General features: G+C 42.4%; 3 protein-coding genes across 5 annotated transcripts in view; all 3 read left to right on the top strand.

Moving 5' to 3' along the window:
- LOC130463493 (uncharacterized) overlaps positions 1-8,971 on the top strand; it is a 40,431-nt gene extending 31,460 nt beyond the window's left edge. Inside the window, exon 2 of the mRNA XM_056832638.1 lies at positions 8,414-8,971. Coding sequence (XP_056688616.1) covers positions 8,414-8,971 — 558 coding nt within the window. The remainder of the gene's footprint in view (positions 1-8,413) is intronic.
- A 1,621-nt stretch (positions 8,972-10,592) lies between these two features.
- On the top strand, positions 10,593-12,568 carry LOC110800290 (cytochrome P450 CYP94D108-like). Its single transcript, XM_022005600.2, has one exon. It carries the CDS (start codon positions 10,705-10,707, stop codon positions 12,289-12,291), a length of 1,587 nt encoding a protein of 528 aa, XP_021861292.2. The 5' UTR covers positions 10,593-10,704; the 3' UTR covers positions 12,292-12,568.
- Positions 12,569-13,275: 707 nt separating this feature from the next.
- The window catches only part of LOC110800292 (uncharacterized), a 29,739-nt gene continuing 22,827 nt past the window's right edge, over positions 13,276-20,187 (top strand). The window contains exons 1-2 of one of the 3 annotated variants that reach the window (XM_056835205.1): positions 13,276-13,947; positions 17,235-17,395. The gene's annotated coding sequence lies outside the window, so the exon portion shown is untranslated. Of the gene's footprint in view, positions 13,948-13,974; positions 15,291-17,234; positions 17,396-20,187 lie in introns of those variants that run through there. The other 2 variants (XM_022005601.2, XM_056835204.1) reach the window with 2 other exon arrangements.

The following is a 20,187-nucleotide window of genomic DNA, read 5'->3' on the forward strand; positions in this document are numbered from 1 at the left end:
TGCCTAAGGGCAAAAACAATTATGTTGTAAAGTTTTGGCGCTGATGGCGTCTGTATCATTGTGCCTGCTGAGCACACAACAATTTTCTTTCTTTTTTCTGGTCAAGAGTTCTGAGCTACTTTTACACGCCTCTCTACGGGCGTTGTTTTATAAGTAAATAGGTTTTTTGATGCTTCTCTTATCTCGCATTTACTTGCTCTTCATAATTTGATTATTCCTTAAACAATAGGCTTAATCAATAGGTATGATTGCCAAGGTGCAACCGAGTGTACACTAAGCACGTTGATGCCGCAGGCAACTGAGTATGCGCTAGGCCCTACTTTGGTCGTCACTTTCTTTGGCGAGCGTGTCTATAACGATATTGATTGACGCAAGTCAATCAATAGGTATGATTGCCGCTAGACATGCTCGTCAAATGGACTGTACGGCCAAACGTTCGTGCCGCCTAACTTTGAGCAAACAACCTTTGTTTCGAAGTTAATCGTGCCGCTGAACTTTTGAGCGGACAACCTTTATTTCCAAGTGGTTGGTGCCGCTGGCAGCTGAGCATGTGCTAGGCCCTACTTTGGTCGTCACTTTCTTTGGCGAGCGTGTCTATAACGATATTGATTGACGCAAGTCAATCAATAGGTATGATTGCCGCTAGACATGCTCGTCAAATGGACTGTACGGCCAAACATGCGTGCCGCCGCGCTTTTTAGCAAACAACCTTAGTTTCGAAGTTAATCGTGCCGCTGAACTTTTGAGCGGATAACCTTTGTTTCCAAGTGGTTGGTGCCGCTGGCAACTGAGCATGTGCTAGGCCCTACTTTGGTCGTCACTTTCTTTGGCGAGCGTGTCTATAACGACATTGATTGACGCAAGTCAATCAATAGGTATGATTGCCGCTAGACATGCTCGTCAAATGGACTGGCCGGCCAAACATGCGTGCCGCCGCGCTTTTTAGCAAACAACCTTAGTTTCGAAGTTAATCGTGCCGCTGAACTTTTGAGCGGATAACCTTTGTTTCCAAGTGGTTGGTGCCGCTGGGCTTTTGAGCGAACAACCTATGTTTCAAAGTTGTTCATGCCGCTGGGCTTTTGAACAAATAACTTACGATTTAAGTTTATTCGTGCCGCTGGCACTTATTATGCTGTACTGGTCGGCCAGCGGCTTGCTTATATTGGGAGGGGAGTTGGATAGGTGATCAGCCTACAACTTGGTGCTAATCTGGGCCACTTCTTAGGTTTCAAACAATTAGTCTTGCTGAGTTTTTTGCTAATCTGGGCCACTTCTCAGGCCGTCATACAATTAGGCTTTGGTTATGCATTGGAGTGTATATTTTTATATTCATTGTGCGAGCAATAAATATTACGAGACAAATAGAGTAGTATTATTTATAACTTTGCAAGGCGAATTTAGCCGGTTACAAAAGTAATTACTACCCTACTATGACCATTAGAGGCCGCCCCTTGGGCAATGGATCGTGGTAAGTAAGGCAAGGCTTAGCACATATCTAGAAGAAATATTTCTTGAGATTGTCGGCATTCCAAGTGCGCGAAATAGGGCGGCCTTGCATGTCTTGAATGCGGTAGGTTCCATCTCTAACTTCATCATAGATCTCGTAAGGTCCCTCCCAAGTGGGCGTCAGCTTACCTTGTTCATTTGCTCGTCCTGTGGACTCCATTTTTCTGAGGAAAAAATCTCCCACTTTGAGCACTCTATTAGAGACTCTCTTGTTGTATTCTCTTGCCATCCTTATCTTGTACAGCTGTTGTCTGAGCGCTGCATTTCCTCTAACCTCGGGCAGAAAGTCCAAGGCTGCTTTCATTGTCTCCCAGTTAGCATTTTCGTCATACAGCATGACTCTCAATGTTGGCTCACACATTTCTATGGGTAGGACAGCCTCGGCGCCATAGGCTAGCAAGAAGGGTGTTTCACCGGTTGAATTCTTAGCCGTGGTGCGGATGGACCATAAGACATTTGGCAGCTCATCAGCCCATAGACCTTTGGCTTCGTCAAGCTTCTTTTTCATTCCTTCAGAGATAATTTTGTTGAACGCCTCAACCTGACCATTGGCTTGGGGTCGTCCGACTGATGCAAAACAGGTGTGTATACCGTGATCTGCCAGCCACTCTTTCAGCTTAGGCGTCTCAAACTGGGGCCCATTATCGAAGACGATAGCCTGTGGAATCCCAAAGCGAGTCATGATGTTCTTCCAAATGAATGCTCTCACATCAGCAGTTTTTATGTTTTTGAGCGCTTCTGCCTCCACCCATTTGGTAAAGTAATCTACAGCAACGATGACATAACGCCTTCCTCCTGGTGCGGTCGTGAATGGGCCTAGGAGATCCATCCCCCATTTAGCAAATGGAATTGGGCTTGTAATGGGCGTCAGAACTCGTGCCGGTTGATGTATTAGGTGAGAAAAGCGCTGACATTTGTCACACTTCTTGACCAGTGAGATTGCGTCCTCCTTAAGGGTCGGCCAGTAATAGCCGGTTCGAAGTGCCTTTTCAGCCAAAGCCCTTCCACCAATATGCGAGCTGCACAACCCCTGATGAAGGTCTTCTAGAATTTCCTGCCCCTTCTCAGGTGTTACACATCTTAGCAAAGGACGGGAGTAGGCCTTTTTGTAGAGGGTGCCGTTCCACATTTCAAACCAAGAACATTTCTTTTGAAGTTTTGCCGCTTCCCTTGAGTCTTCGGGCAAGACTCCATTCATTTTGAAGTTTACTATGTCATCCATCCATGTGGACGTTCTGTCAAGAGTTTCCACTTCCATTTGCTCAACACTTTTGTGCTCTTTTACCTCCCAAAACACGTGCCGAGGGGTATCACAAGACGCGGAACTTGCCAACTTTGACAGGGCATCAGCTTGGTTATTTTCCGAGCGAGGGACTTGCCTTACTTCAAAACTTTTCAGTGGCTCTACTTCCTGATGGACGGCCTGCATGTATTTGACCATAGTCGGATCCCTAGCTTCGTAGGTCCCATTAACTTGGCTCACAATCAGTTGGGAGTCAGATAGTGCTACAATCTCCTCGGCGCCTGCCGCCTTACACATTTTAATGCCACAAAGCAGGGCTTCATATTCGGCTTCATTATTTGACGCCTGGAAGTTAAATCGCATAGCATATTCAAAAGTATCTCCTTCTGGGGAGTGACAGATTATCCCTGCTCCACATCCATTCTGTGTGGATGAGCCGTCTACATACACTGTCCACACTGTGCTTGTATTCTTGGCAAAGTCTGGCCTCGTCATTTCAACAATGAAGTCGGCACATGCCTGCCCCTTGACAGCTTTCCTCGGCTCATAGGTGATATCAAAGGCGTTCAGCTCTATTGCCCAATTCAGCATTCGTCCTGACGCCTCCAGCTTTGTGAAGGGCAGTTTGAGCGGCTGATCGGTGTAGATCACTATTTTGTGAGCTAAGAAATAAGGACGGAGCTTTTTGCTGGCCATGAACAGAGCTAAGCCAAACTTTTCCACTGTAGGATATCTAACTTCAGCATTTTGAAGAACATGACTGACAAAGTATACCGGCATCTGTATTCCCTCCCTCTCTGTCAGTAGAACGACACTCAACGAGTGCTCGGACACGGCGAGATACATGTACAAAGTCTCTCCTAGCAAGGGACTAACAAGACGAGGCAAGGTGTGTAAGTGCTCCTTTAATCTGACCAATGCCGCCTCGGCCTCGTCCGACCATTCAAACTTTGGCCTTCTTTCTGACAGACCTAAAAAAGTAGTGGCACTTGTCTCCAGCCCTGGAAAGGAATCTGCCCAGGGCGGCCAAGCAACCTGTGAGCCGCTGGACCTCCTTCACTGTCTTTGGTGAGCTCATATCAATTACTGCGTGGATTTTGTCTGGGTTGGCTTCAATTCCTCTTTCATCAATCAAGAAACCTAAGAATTTGCCTGCCGTCACCCCGAACACACACTTCTTAGGATTCAACCTCATGTTGTAAGCTCGAATAGTCTCAAATGTCTCTCTGAGATCAGTTATGTGCGCCGCCCTCAGCTTACTTTTTACGATCATATCGTCAATGTAAGCTTCAATATTCCTGCCGAGCTGCTTAATGAACACAGTGTTAATAAGACGCTGAAAGGTGGCCGGTGCATTTTTTAACCCAAACGGCATCACCTTGTAGCAGTAAAGGCCTTGTTCAGTAACAAATGACGTTTTTTCCTGGTCGTCAGGCCACAACGGAATCTGGTGAAACCCTGAGTAGGCATCCATAAAGCTCATCATGGCATGCCCCGCTGTAGAGTCGACGAGCCGGTCAATCTTGGGCAATGGGAAACTGTCCTTTGGACATGCCTTATTGAGGTTGGTGTAATCAACACACATTCTCTAGGTACCATTAGGTTTTTTGACGAGGACCACGTTAGCAACCCAGTCGGGGTACTGACTAGGCCTGACGAACCCAGCCTCCATCAACTTCTGTATTTCCGCGGCTGCCGCCTGATTTCTATCTTCCCCATGGTTCCTTTTCTTCTGACGAACCGGTTTAAAGTTTGGGTCCACATTCAGCTTATGGACGGCCACAGCAGGGTCAATACCCGGCATTTCGTCCACCGTGAAAGCAAAGATATCTTCAAATTCTCTCAAAAGGTGGACCAACTCTGCCGCCAGCGGGTCGTCAGGAGAAATCCCGATGGGCACTACTCTGTCAGGTTTGTCTGCGTTTAAAACCACATTAAAATGGGCCCCAACAGGCTCTGGGCGTCTCTCTTCCATGTGCCCTGCTGAGATAGTTAATGTTTCTTTGACGACCTTGGGTTGCGTGTCGCCACATTTTCGTTTGTTACTAGACGTCCCTTTCTCTTCACCCGTCCCCCATGCTTCTGGACTCAAGGTGGTTAGATAGCAATCTCTAGCTTGTTGCTGGTCACCATGTATAGTGCTGACGCTCCCATCGTCACAAATGAACTTAAGAAGCATCAGATGAGTCACAATGACAGCCTTTGCCCTGTTCAACGTGGGACGCCCCAAGATGATGTTATATGCCGTCAGATCTTTCACTATGAGAAAACGGACATCCATTTGCCGAGATTCCTTTTTATTTCCCATCCTCAGAGGAAGGGTAATTATGCCGACTGGGTGGATGACACTACCTCCGAAGCCTATAATGGGATAGTGGATTTTCTCAATTTTTGAGGGATCATGTTGCAGCCGATTCAAGCACTGTAGACTAATTATGTCCGACGAACTTCCTGTATCAACCAAAATACGCCTAACCCTTAGGTTAGCAACTTTTAACTCAATTACCAAAGGATCGTCATGCGGGGTGGAGATTTTCCCACGGTCGGCCTCGCCGATTTCAACTTTTGGAAACGGGTCAACTGTGGCCTTGCCGGACAGCATCACTTGCCCCAATCGCTTGGCATAATCCTTCTGGCCCCTCATGGTCGGCCCGCCGGCGGCCAATCCTCCTGAGATGACTGCCACGCACTCTGGGTCGGTACGATTCCCATCTTCCTCCGAGGGAGGGGATTTGTTTTTCTTGTAGAAGGGTTTGCCAGAACCTCCCGTGTTCCTGCTGATATAACTTTTTAAGAACCCCTTGGTGGCTAGGCCGTCCAATGCCCTTTTCAAGCTCTTACATTCATTGGTGTCATGCCCAATGTCACTGTGAAAGTGACAGTACAGTTTGGGGTCCCTACTTTCTGGTGGTGACTTCATGGGAAATGGACGATCAATGTCATATTTGGACCCGACGTCCATCAGGATTGTGTACATGTCTGTGTTATACTCGAATCGCTCCCGACCATAAGTTCTGGGCCGTTTCTGACCTGCCGCTCCGGGGGCCCTGTCTGATTCTTTTGCAATAGCCCACGTCCCGTTAGGCCGGTTCTTCTTTTCAAATTTCTCCTTTTTTGCCGCTAGCTCGGCGGTATCACTTCCTCTGGGGTCTTTCGGGACGCTGCAAATCTCTGTTGCATGAATGAAGGCCTCCGCCTCATCCAGCACTTCTGCCATTGTTCGGACGCTTTTCTTTACCAGATCAAACTTGAAAGAGCCCTTTTTAAGCCCTCGAATGAAGTTATCGAATGCAACACCATCTGGCAAATCCGGAATTTGCCCTGCCTCTAGATTGAATCTCTTCACATAACTCCTCAGGGACTCGTCCTTCCCTTGCTGAATCATACTCAGATGCATGCTCGTCTTCTTCTCTTCCTTGTGAGCCATGAACCGAGTAGAGAACAATAGCTCGAGCTCCGAAAAAGAGCGAATGGTTCCGGCTGGAAGTCTCTCGAACCACTTAGAGGCTACTCCTTTGAGTGTGCCCGGAAAATACTTACACCAGGTTGAGTCAGTTGTTCCTTGGACGTACATGTGATGCCGGTAAACCAAGAGGTGCATGTCCGGATCTGTGGTACCATCGTAAGCATCAATGTTGGGCGGCTTGACTTTGGGTTCCCTCGGGGCTCTCATGATGGAGTCTGCAAAAGGGGTGGCGTGCCCTAGGGCCATGTTGGACACCCCCCTCCTGAATGTGATAAACAGGGTCTTGACGCCTGGAGTAGGGTAGCCGCAGGGAGGACTCGCGTCCGCGAGTTTGACGGGTTGGACGGGTGGCCCCTGGACGTGCCTGGCTCAGATGCGTATAAGTTGGATGAGGGAGAGGTCTATCCGGCATGACGGGGGTTGACCCAGTGTCAGAAAGTTCAGACTCAGAGTCGGGCAACTGCTCTGCGCGTGGCTGCTCACGTCCTCGGGACGTTTCTCCGATCAGCCGCCGTGGCATTCGGCGTGGTAGGTAAGACATTGCCTGATTGGGCTGACTTGTTGGCGGCTGTCTCCTTAGGTCCTCGCCTGTCAGCCTGGTCCAGACATTTGGGGGGCGCAAAGAAAGTGTTGGCCTATTGCTTGTCGGCCTCTCATGATTTGCAGCCACAGCAGTGGTGTAAATCAGCATACTCTTCTGTACCTCAGCATTAACTGTCTTCCCCACATCAGCTTGGAACTCAGCCAAAATAGCCCGAAGAGCACCCACAGAGACAGGCATATCAGGGTTCTCCTCTATTACCGTATCCACCCGAGGATCCAGGTGTCCTCCAGGAGGGGTGCGATTGGCCTGGTCGTCCTCCTCGCTGAGCACCTCTACCTCGGCAGTGTGACGAGGGGTGTGCCCGGCCGCAAATGTACGTGCGGCATCTTCAGTGATTCTTGTGGCCGGCGTATGATGTTCAGTCGGCATTCCTCTTTCGAGGGGTGGCCGCTCTACGCGTGTAGGCCGCCCAGCATCGTTGTCCTGTCGTTGATCTTCCATGTTACCGTACCTCCCCACAGACGGCGCCAAATGTTGTGGGGTTTTTCCGGTTAGATACCTTGGAGGTTTCTTGGTAACTTTTAAAGATTAAACAAGATTGTATTTTTATAGAGAGAGAAAGTAGAGAGAAGGCAGAGCAGCAATTGCTCTAGAATGTATTGATTGTGACCCCTTTTTCTAGGGAAGTGGGAATATTTATAGTACTAGGTTTTTGTGGGAATGACCTAATATTCCCCTTACATGATTGGCTGGGGAATGGGAGAAGGACACGTGTCCTTTCTCCTTACAATTCTCTGATCCCCTGTAGCAATAGTGGGCTATTTGGGCCTATTGTGCTTAGTAATTCACTTGGGATACATACTAATTAAGCCCTTTTCCAGGTATAGGTTTTATACGTACATTTATACATACTTAAATACATACATTGTAGATACCTAGATTAATACTCATGCCCCGGAGTAGACTTTGCATGATTTCTGCTTAGGGGGCGCAATACGTGCCAGGTGTCACATCTTCATTGGTGCACGTAGGCATGGTAATTTTGCCCACAACAGGTTTCATACGATTTTACAGGATTTATATAAATTTGTATATATACAAGCATATATAAATGATCATGACTGCAAAATGATATTTGCATACAAATTTACCGACCACTACAGGCAGATTACAGACCGCAAAATGAAGCCTAATTAAATACTTAATTAGCGACTGTCAAACAGTCGCTAAATTACCAACCACAAGTGCAGTCACTAAATTAGTGACCGCCAAGCCAGTCGCTAATTTAGTGACCGCCTTGGCGGTCGCTAAATTAGTGACTGCATAGGTGGTCGCTATTTCTGTCAGTAAATTTTAGTGACCGCCTTCCAGTCTGAGTTTCCTTAATTATCGTCCAGGTGAACACTGACCGCCCTTTTGCGACCGTTGGCGGTCGCTAAAATATTTACCAACCGTTTTTCGTGTTTTACCAACTACTTTTGGCGGTTGGAAATTAATCAATTTCTTGTAGTGCTTGTATATTTAGTAACAAAATCTAGATATTATTTTATTTTAATTATTTTATTTATTTATATTAAAAGAGAGGCGAATCTATGAGTGACATTTGTCATCACCACGTTGATTTCCTCTCTTTTAGTATAATAATTGATGATAGATAGATGTACGTGCTCCGGGAAGTGGCTATAGGGGGTTAAGAAGGCGTGAGGAGGCCGTATGGGAACCCCCGAAGAGTGGCATCATGAAGGTCAATGTGGATGGAGCCCTCTTTAAGGATACAGGAGTGGGGCTAGGGGTGGTTATTAGAGATGAGAATGGTAGAGTTGTTCGTGCAGCTTGTTTACAAACAAAGCAAAGGTGGGATGTGCCCGTGGTAGAGGCCAAAGCTATAGCTCTTGGGATTAAGTTAGCTGCGCAAAGCAATGCCACAATGGTGGAGGTAGAATGCGACAATATGCAGGTGGTCAGCTTGATCAATGGCGCAAGAAAGGATGGCTCGCAACTGGGAATAATTGTTCGAGAAATTAAATGCTTAGCTAGTTGTTTTGATAGTGTTAAGTTTTCTCATGTATTTAGAGAGGCCAACTTAGCGGCCCATACTATGGCTCACCTTAGCCCACTTGAATTTAGTACTCGAGTGTGGGTAGGGGGTTGTCCAAGTATCTTAGATGATGTAATTGCGTCTGATTTTTGTTTAATGAATAATAACAACTAGCGGTACCGCCCGTTTTCCCTCAAAAAAAAAAAAGATGTACGTGCTCCGAATGCTCTCAAAAAATGCTTCATTTTTATATTTATTTATACTGTAATAGATTATATTAGCGTTTAAAACACAACGAGACTGAAATTAATTGAAACATTGATGTCTCCAAAAAGGTCACACCCTCACCTCTAGAACCTCCGCTGTTGGGCCAATCAAGCATCTTGAAGGGATAAGTCGCAATAAAAGCCTTGCATGCACAAGGTGTACAATTAATTTATTGCACATTAAGATAACTTTTACACATTTTTTTTTGTAACTTTAATTTGTTTTGATTTACTTTTATATTAAAAAAATAGAGCTGGCCAATTAAACATTTGAAAGGGTAAATGCTTACATTTGTACATTATTAGTGATTTTGAATGAATAATTTGTAATAAAATGAAAAAAAATTAATACTAAAAAATGGATAATTTTTACATATATCCGAAAACTTTTAAACTCTTTTAGTTAACTTTTATTTTGATTTACAATATTTATTGTACACCACCTTTAGATGAGTATTTGAGAAAACCTAATATGGAGTACACATTACTATTCTCTATATTTTATCAATTTGTAAGAGTAGGAGTATTAAACATTTATACGATTAAGTGTTATATGTATTCTCATTGTGGAAAGGCGATTGTTGTACACCACCTTGCTTTCCTTGTTGCTCTGATTTTGCGGTGTTTACTTTTACTCGGTTTAATGGAGGAATGATGAAGCAAAAGGGAATCTTGAGCGTTTACCAGAGAGAATGAACAGATATAACTGGGTACTTACTACCTCCGTTTCTAAAAGTGTCCAAAACATGAAAACTTTGACCGTAAATTCTCACCATTATATACATCAAAATGTTACATGTAAGATCTTGTTAAATTGATTTCGGTATGTATTTTCAGAATACCAACTGTTTAAATTTTTGTCACCTACGGAATTTGATATATTGGTAGTTAAATATTGCATTAGAGTTCGTGCAGATAGTAACTGTAAAGAACTTTCGAAAACGGAGATAGTATAAAGGAAAGAATTTTAAAAAAATCAAAGAAACATAATAGACACTGCTACGTCATATTTACCACCCATTGCAACCGGTTAAAACTTATTACAACTTGTTTAAAATAGATATGTGTAAAATGTGACTTATTTATATATAATAGAAAATTAGATTTATTTTGATTAGATTGTTAAAAGGTTGACTTATTCCCGTTAATTTTTTCTACTACTAGACAACTTTTATATAGAGAAAAATTTTAAATATTTTGAGTTAACTTTTATTTTTATTTAAAATATTTATTGTACACCACATTTAAATAAGTATTTGAAGTCCTAATATGTGTCTCAATTTTGCAAGTTTACAAATTCTTTATGTTACATCATTTTAAAATATACGGAGTATTCCTCTAAAAATATCAACCAACACAAAAATATCTAAGCTAAAAATACAATTTAATATAGGTAATGTAATTTTCACAAACGCAACCATTACCTACCTTGTCTTCCAAGACCATTTTACTTCTCGTAGAACTCAATTGCACTTCAATTTCAACCACCCTTATACGAATCGCCAAGTGTTTTAGTTTGATTATTCCAAATAAAACCAAAACACTAAACACTAAGCTTTGATTCCAAAACGCTAAACACGAAGCTTTGATTCAAATATACTACAATTTCCCACAAATTATGTTACAATATAACGAACAATTATGTTACACCAACCCCATTTAACACATTTCCATCTTTCAAAAACCATGGAAATCAATCAAGTAATCATCTCTATTACCCTTTGCCTTATTCCATTGCTCTATTTCTTCTTTTTCTTCTTCTTCAAACATAAAACAATATGTTCCGGCTTTAGAAAGTATCCAATTTTCGGTACAATCCCGGACTTTCTATCTAATCGACATCGTTTTCTAGAATGGTCCACCGATGTTTTGATTTTTACCCCTACACATACTTGTGCTTTCTACCGCTCTGTTGGCGGGACCCATGGTGTATTCACCGCAGACCCCGCCAACGTGGAGCATATTCTAAAAACCCGCTTTGAGAACTACCCTAAAGGTCCCCGCTTTCTCTCAATCCTACAAGACTTTTTGTGCACGGGCATTTTTAATGCGGATGGCCCTTTGTGGCGTCTCCAGCGAAAAATCGCAAGTTTTACATTTAACATGCGCACCCTGAGAAACTTCCTACTCCACTCGGTTCAAGTGGAGATCACTACTCGGCTCATTCCGATATTAGAGGATGTTTCTAAGTCAAGCCGGATTTTGGACTTCCAAGATGTTCTCGAGCGGTTTGCTTTTGATAATGTTTGTAAGTTGGCGTTTAATGTGGACCCGGGTTGCTTGAACCGGACCGGGTCAAATGAGTCGGAGTTTATGTGGGCTTTTAATGAGGCCACGGAACTTAGTTCGGGACGTTTCTTGTATGCGCTTCCCATGTTATGGAAAATTAGAAGGTTTTTTAATTTTGGGTCAGAAAATAAATTGACGGAATCAATCAAAACGGTCCATGAGTTTGCTGACAAGATCATACGGTCGAGATTGGAGGAGAAGAAATATAATAAAGGTAATTATGATGATTTATTATCCCGATTTCTTGACAATATGGAGGATAATCATGATTTAGTTACGAGTTCAACCAAGTTTTTGAGGGATGTTGTAATAAGTGTTATCTTAGCAGGAAAAGATACCACGTCCACGGGTCTTAGTTGGCTATTCTGGTTATTGTCGTTAAATCCGAGTGTTGTTGAAAAAATCCGGTCGGAAATTGATCAAATTCGGGTTAGGAACAAGAAAACGGTAGGACGTGCCTACGATTACGAGGAGTTACAAGAAATGCATTACTTGCAAGCGGTAATATCTGAATCATTACGACTATACCCCCCTGTACCCGTGGATACAAAAGCGTGTTCGGAAGATGATATATTGCCGGATGGGACGATGGTTAAGAAAGGTTGTTTTGTTATGTACCACATATATGCAATGGGGCGGATGGAGAGTATTTGGGGGAAAGATTGCTCCGAGTTTAATCCTGAAAGATGGTTGGAAAATGGGGTTTTTAGACCGATTAGTCCATTTAGGTACCCGGTTTTTCATGCCGGGCCAAGGGTTTGTTTGGGTAAGGAGATGGCTTATATTCAAATGAAGTCGATAGTGGCTAGTGTGTTGGAACAATTTGATGTGGATGTGTTAGGAAAAGAGAAACGTCCAGATTATTTATTGTCCTTGACATTAAGGATCAAGAATGGTTTGCCTGTGAGATTAACCAAGAGAATTAGGGCCAATAAATAGGCATCCTGAAAACTCTTGATCTTAATTCGTAGTATAGTCCCTTAGGTTCAGGGATCGAACCCCCCTAAGCTCCAAACTCCACAGGCTACCCTTGATTATGTACTACTCTGACACTCCGTACTAGGTACCAAATTATTTATGTACATTATCTTTCATTTTAGTTTGTTGTTTGTAAATCCTTGATTCAATTATTTGGTGGAAAATTGACATTATTGGTACAGTTGCATCTTTATTATACGTTCTCGGCTTTTAATTTGTACCAGTTGGGTTGGGCACAAAAAATATTTTTTTTTGGTAAATATAAAAATTGTCCCTATGAAAACAAACAAAAAAATTCGTCATTGTGAAATTTGATTAAGGATAATGTGGTTATTTAATGTGTGAACACAAAAAAAAAACACGTGAATGATTAATATGCAATTTATCTATATCAATCAATCAATACTATATACTAAAAGACACACCAATAATTACATGTGTTATCTCCTAGTGTGTCCTTATATTTTTTTTAAATTAAAATTTTAATTAAAGAATTTTGTACCCGTCATAGGTGATGGGGCAGGGATGGAGATGAAAATTTTAGGTGGGAATAGGGATGGAGGAAATAGGGTATATGGTGCGCCCAGATAAAGGCTCGATTTTTGCAGTAACTCCACTCGACCCATGTTGAAGTGAGGATTCAAATCTATGATTATGAGGTGATATTGGAAGCACGCTTCTTTTAATGATTATTTCCTTCTTTCACACCTAAAAAATAAGAATATTGGAACTTTAGAAGCACGATGCCAACCTAGATATCTTTCCTCATTCCTCAAAACAAATAAAAACCTTTCCTCAACCATGGTATATTTTTAAACCTGCCATAGTTGTTATCGTATTTGCTATTTATAAATTGATTTTTTTAAAAATTTTATTGGAATAATTATGTTTTTGGTTCACTACTACATTTTTTTATCAGATGCAACATTCAAGAAAAGGCTAATGCGACACCTTACGGAGAACCGTTGCAATAGAGAAGGCTAATGCAACAGTATCTTGTATAACATTTTAGAAATTTTGGCTAATGCGGCGGTATGTCTAAAACCGTTGCAACAGAGGGTCAAATGCGACGGCATATAATGCTAATGCGACGGGTGTGCCAATTTACTTTATTCCCTCCCATTTACTTTATTTCCGCGCCTACCATTTTTTTTATTCCCTCCCATTATTTCCCTAAAATTTCAAAACCTGGCCACACACTTAAATTTTCGGTAAAAGAAAAAAAGAAAACCATATTAAAACACACACGGAAACCATGCAAACACGCAAATCTCCAATTTTCTAGGAGAGAGACTGACATAAAATAGGATCGATTTTTTAGGGTTTCATCAAAATTTTGGGGCAAATTCTAGCGATTTTGTCTGGAATTCGCAATTTTGTCTGGATTTCATCGAGCAGGAGGATAGAATTTTGGTTTCGCATAATAATTCGAACAAGTTAAGAGGAAGTATGTAATCTGTTCACAATCTGCTATTATTCTGGTATGTTATCGATGTTTGTATGGGGTTCGTCGCGATTTCTTGGCTGCGACATTCTCTCACGTTGCTTGCTTGATGTTCATCGAGAAGGAGGATTGAATTGGGGTTTCGCATAATAATTCGAACAAGTTAAGAGGAGGTATGTAATCTGTTCACAATCTGCTGTTATTCTGGTATGTTATCGATGTTTGTATGGGGTTCGTCGCGTTCTTTACAAGCATTATGTTTGATAAATGTGAATCATTTGTGAGGTTGAAATTTGGACGTTTGGTTTGTGTTGTGGTAGATTATTGTTGCAATATTAGCTATTTTCTTCGATTTTGTTTTGAATGAGTGCAAAATTGATTGTGTTCGATGAGATTATTGATGTACCGGATGGTCGAAATTGATTAAAACATCGAATCCTGGTTATGAGATGGATTAATTAGGGGTTTTGCATAACAACCTTGCAGGCTCATAATGTTGCTGCTATGTGAATGTGGTGATCGTTGTAGCTGAATAAAATTGGGCTTTGTAACACTATGACTATTAACAGAAAAAAGAAAAGTCTTCTTTTAAATTTTATCATTTTCATGAATGTGTCTCAAGTAGGGATTGTTTTACTTACAACTCTCGTTGCACTTTAGTAGTTTAGTGATAGAAAGCCCGACAAAGAAAATTGATCCCCAAATGACGATAAGCAAAACAATTGATCCAGACAGTACCATTCTGTTATATTCCATAAAATGCATCATAAACTATCTGAGCCGGCACAAATGCTCCACCAGTGTCATTGCTCGGATCATAGTGGTAGCTCAAATCCTGAACGACAAAGGCTACATAGAATCTGTAGACATATATCCTTTTAAGACAAATATAAAATTATAGATCAAAAGTGCTCTCGTAGCTCACTCGTACTTGTTCCAATCAATTTATGACTCTGTTCTCTTCACTTGGCCTGATTTAATTTTTCTAGCAAATAAGAATAAGTTAAAGATAACAAAGCCGTAGATTTATTATGATTGTGAATGTACCAAGGAACCACTAGGAATTTGTTTGACATTATAAGGAAAAATCTCCGTCATTTGGAACTGTATGTGAAAAGAAATATGCACCTAAGGAACCACTAGGAATTTGTTGGACATTTTTATGGTTTCTGACTAAAATTTCATAGTAGTTAAGCTTAATGTCACTTGCATTATTTGATTAGATATTATGAATAGTATGTTCTACATGCATTATATATTTACTAGGTTAGATTTTGATCATCTGATATGCCTGGAAATAAGATAGGTGTATTATATAGTTATATGAAGTTAGGTAGCTAATTTATCTATCTATTCTTTTCTTTAATTGAATTTGATTGATTGTTACTGTTGTGGGATCTTTTACGGTGATGACGTGTCATGCGTTCCTCGGCGGTATCAAGTATGAGCTGGCACGAACCTCTGGCAACCTGCAAAACAAGAATATTCCTGTAGGAATATTCCCTCCGATGCTTAAGTAAGTATAAGGTAGAGAGAGAAGTAATTTGTAGAGAGAAGGCAGAGTAAAGATAGTTTTTGGTTGGTGGGAATGAATTGATTGCCCTTCTACCTAGGGATCTGCACTATTTATAGTGCTAGGGTTTCTTGGGAATTGATCCCTCATAGCTGCATGATTGGATGCTTTGCAAGATCGTGACACGTGTCCGCTATATTGGAGACTTGATTTAGACCTGGTGGGCCTCTTAAGCGTTTGGGATTTTTAGAGTATAGCGGGTCAGGATCTTCCTGAGAAAATAGGTCTCATGACCTACTGATGGATCTTGGACCTAGATGTGTATGTGAGTTTATGAGACAATTCGTGGAATGCCTGTTGGTGGGCCTTTGGGCTTTCTTTCTGGGTTTTAATAGTACAACCAGGTGGCGTTCTCTAGACCACATCATTTGCCCCTCAAGGAGGGTGCCCCTCGCCCATGTGGGGTAGGCTGCTTGACAGGGTGGAGTGCCACGTGTGGTTGCTTTTCAGAGCTTAATTTCCCCTCTAAAACCTTCAAAAATCTCTCATTTCCCTTTTGTTATTTCAAAGTGATTTTGTAGAGAGAGAAAGTGAATTCTTTGTCAAAGATTTGTTGCGCTTGCATTAGGTATTCTTGGATCCTTCGTTCAGTATTCTTGGAGCTTGGACGATTTTGCTTAGTCTTTCCATCAGTTTGATCATTCTTTGATAAGTATTTTTATCGACTTCTTGTTTCTGCATGTTTATGGATTTTCCTTTCTTGATATTATGATTTCTTGGGGAGGCGTCCTGTTAGTTGCGGCGCTCTTTTTTCTTTCTTTTTGCTAATGTCATACGTCCTGTTCCCTATGCAGGACGACATGACTCGAATTAGGCAAACAACCAATGTGGGTGCATGGGCAGCGCCGCGAGAGAGGGACAACAGAGTTCCTTTTTTGAGCCCGTCCCAGGGAAATAGGGGTGGAGTCATCTCCTCCCATCATTCAGGAGACGGGGCTGTAAGGCGGCACATTCTTCACAGAGAAGAAAAAGCGTGGCTCGCCGTCCTCGCGTTCCGCGTGAGGATTTTGAGGATGACTCCTCTAGTTCTTCTGACAAGGAGTTTGCAAAAAACCTTCCTCCTATGGTTCGGGGGAAAGAAGATGTAGATTTGCTTCCTTCTGACATCTTTCCCAGCATGAAATGGCTGGGGTATCTGAGGGAGCAGGGACGTGACTTCGAGCGCTTCTTACTCCTACCTCGAGGTTTTAGTTTTAGATTCCCTCGTCCCCACAATTCTGTAGACCAACTCTCTCTGGGTGAGGTCGCTGTCTACACAGCTGCTTTTAGATTGGGTCTTAGGTTTCCTCTGCATCCTTTTGTGATTGACGTCTTGGAGGGGTATGACATTGGCATAGCTCAGCTGACCCCTAACTCTTGGGCGAACGTCTTTAGGTTCATTTCCAAGTGTGCATTTGAAGGCGTCACTCCTTCTTTTTCTGCTTTCATAGGCTTATAAATATTTCCCCTTCTTCTCGTTCTCCCCAGGGGTGGCTCACCCTATATAGCCGGCGGGGATATAGAACGGTAGTGGGTAAGACCTCTAGCTGGGTTTGGTGGAGGAAGAAGTGGTCCGTTATCCGAATGGAGGACCTCTCCATTTCAGGGCGTCTTTTTCGGTGGAACTACCGACCCCGCTATTTGTCTAGGGGTGACGCCTACCCTCGCCTTTTGTCAAAGGATTGGAGGCTCATAAAGCCCTTATTTCTGGCTGAAATGTATCGGCTGTCTTCGAAGAGTCATGCATGGGTGCCCAATGCTTGGCTTCCCCATGTGGGTCAATTTACTAACATGGTTTTCCTCGCAGCTGTCGATCTCTGTCCCTATTTGAGTAGAGGTAGTTTCTCAGAGACTTTTTACCAAAGCCTTGTTCTCTTTTCTCTTACTAACCCTCTTGGTTTTGTGTAGATTCCGCCATGGATCGTTTGTCCCCTGAAGACAAGGGTTTGGTGGACGTACCTACCTGGTTGTCCCAGGTGTATAACGATGATATTCTCAAGGCCGTGGAGGCCAAGAAGAAGGACTCCTCCAAAACGTCCGACGAGGGTGCCTCTGGTGATGCTGCCAAGGTATGTTCTGTTTACTTTTGATATACTTCTGCATTCCTCTAAGGTCTAGGCTTGGTTGCTTACTTGTTGCATTTGTAGGAGCCCACTTCGTCAGCTACGAAGAAACTGAAGGACATAATGCCCTTGGTCCAAGTATGCATTCAATGTTAAGTCTAATAAATGCGGTTCAGTATTAATTAACAAGTTAATAATTCAGTGAGATCAAGTGAGCTGAATGCCTAGCTAGAGGCCGCTTCAGTTCAAGTGGAATTAATGATATTAATCCACAGCTTACTCTTGACTGAACCCGTAGGGTCACACAAATAGTACGTAAACGGATCAAGTATTTAATGGCATTAAATACTCCATCTATGGATATTCGGAATCGACGGATCTTGGTTCCAGTGGGAGCTGAGATCGTCAAAGGCAAGCAAATGAATACTCCGGAAACGATGATATTGCCGGAAACGGAAATATAGATCGTATCGGAAATATAAATATTATCCAAGTCGTAGATGTTGCCGGAAACGGAAACATGGTACGTATCGGAAAATATTATCGGAAATAGAAATATTGCCGGAATCGGAAATATTGCCGGAAACGGAAATATTGTCTGAATCGGAAATATTATCGGAATCGGAAAATAATTCCGGAAACGGAAATATTAAATATTTGTTCGAAACGGAAATTAATTCCGGAATCGGAAATGTTAAATATTGTTCGTATCGGAAATGAATTCCGGAATCGGAAAATTAATCCGAAGCGCGTCATACGAATTAGCATCGGACGAGATTGCTAGACGAAGGCCCAGCACGAAGCCAGGCCCACGTCCAGCAAGGGAAACGCGCGCCACAGCGTGCCCTCCCTAGCTGCGCCCGAACCGAACAAGAACAAGTCTTTAGGACTCCAAGTGTCGTCCCTCCGTAGATAGTCCACAGCACGTCCGGATCCGCCTTAAGCTTGACCAACTAGGATCGCCCTTAAGGTACTTAGAATTTTCGGCACTTATAGGCTATTGTATGACTGAATTTTTGCTCTCAAAAATCACTTTGAATACTTGAATACTCTCTGTAAATATGTGACCCTAGGCACCTATTTATAGAGTTATGGAAAAGGATTTGGAATCCTATTAGGATACTAATTTATTTAATTATAATCCTACTAGGACTCTAATTAAATAAACTAAATCTTTTAGGATTAGATTTAATCATATGACAAATCCCGGTAGCCTTAGGATTCGAGTAACACACTTCGAGTGATACGCTAGCACCGCACGTAGGCCTTGCGGCACACGCACAGCGCCAGCCCACTCGTCGCTGCCTCGCGCGCGCTTAGGCCATTGCTGGGCCTGGCCTTGCGCTGGACCGGGCGTGGCTTTGCAGCGTGTTTTTGGGCGCTTGGGCTTGCTGAGCGTAGGCCTAGCTTCGTGCTGGGCCTTCGTCTAGCAAGTCTCGTCCGATGCTAATTCGTACGACGCGCTTCTGATTAAATTCCCGATTCCGGAATTTATTTCCGATACGAACAATATTTAATATTTCCGATTCCGGAATTAATTTCCGTTTCGAACAAATATTTAATATTTCCGTTTCCGGAATTATTTTCCGATTCCGATAATATTTCCGATTCTGACAATATTTCCGTTTCCGGCAATATTTCCGATTCCGGCAATATTTCCATTTCCGATAATATTTTCCGATACGTACCATGTTTCCGTTTCCGGCAACATCTACGACTTGGATAATATTTATATTTCCGATACGATCCATATTTCCGTTTCCGGCAATATCATCGTTTCCGGAGTATTCATTTCTTGCCTGTGACGATCTCAGCTCCCACTGAAACCAAGATCCGTCGATTCCGAATATCCATAGATGGAGTATTTAATGCCATTAAATACTTGCTTCGTTTACGTACTATTTGTGTGACCCTACGGGTTCAGTCAAGAGTAAGCTGTGGATTAATATCATTAATTCCACTTGAACTGAAGCGGCCTCTAGCTAGGCATTCAGCTCACTTGATCTCACTGAATTATTAACTTGTTAATTAATACTGAACCGCATTTATTAGACTTAACATTGAATGCATACTTGGACCAAGGGCATTATTTCCTTCAGTCTCCCACTTGTCCTTAGGGACAAGTGTGCATTTCCTAATTCCTTTGTCGCTCGATGCTTGCTCTTGAACATAAGGTAAGAGTTGACATCCTTATTATGTCCAGAGGTGTTCCTCGGTTTCAGAGTTCAACTGATCAAATAGACAGATAATCATAGCTTATGATTCATCCGAGCACGGCCATGCATTTCACAGTTTCTAGCTCTCCGAGTGGCCTTGTACAACTTTTAAGCATCTTATCCCAATCTTGCGATCTTGAGATTAGACTTCGTTTGATAGGTGATTACCTGAGCGTTGCCTTTATAGCCTCCTTTTACGGTGCGACGGTTGGTCAACGTCAAAGCAACCAGTTCTCAAACAAGTAATCTCAAATCACTCAGGTATTGAGGATTTAGTGTCTAATAATTTTAATGAAATTTACTTATGACAGATTTTCATCTCTTACAGTAAAGTTTCATAGGTCTTGTCCGATACTAGTCTTCCCAAAGTAAGTATCTATGCAAATGATTATGAAATTACCATGTCCACATAGTTCAAGAAACAGAACTACTAGTCATCTTGCATTCTAATCGTCTAACGTTTTCTATGCGTCCAATTTTATAGAAAACTCCGACTAGGGACCATTTTCAACCTTTGACATTCAAGTTCACTTGATAGACATTTCTTAGTCACAGGACTGGTCCTGACAGTCTATCTTGAAT

Source organism: Spinacia oleracea, chromosome 1 (assembly GCF_020520425.1).
Source record: "Spinacia oleracea cultivar Varoflay chromosome 1, BTI_SOV_V1, whole genome shotgun sequence".
Taxonomy (NCBI): domain Eukaryota; kingdom Viridiplantae; phylum Streptophyta; class Magnoliopsida; order Caryophyllales; family Amaranthaceae; genus Spinacia; species Spinacia oleracea.

Excerpts from the sequence above, each read along its gene's own strand:
- LOC110800290 (XM_022005600.2), top strand. The coding sequence starts at position 10,705 with ATGTTACACCAACCCCATTTAACACATTTCCATCTTTCAAAAACCATG.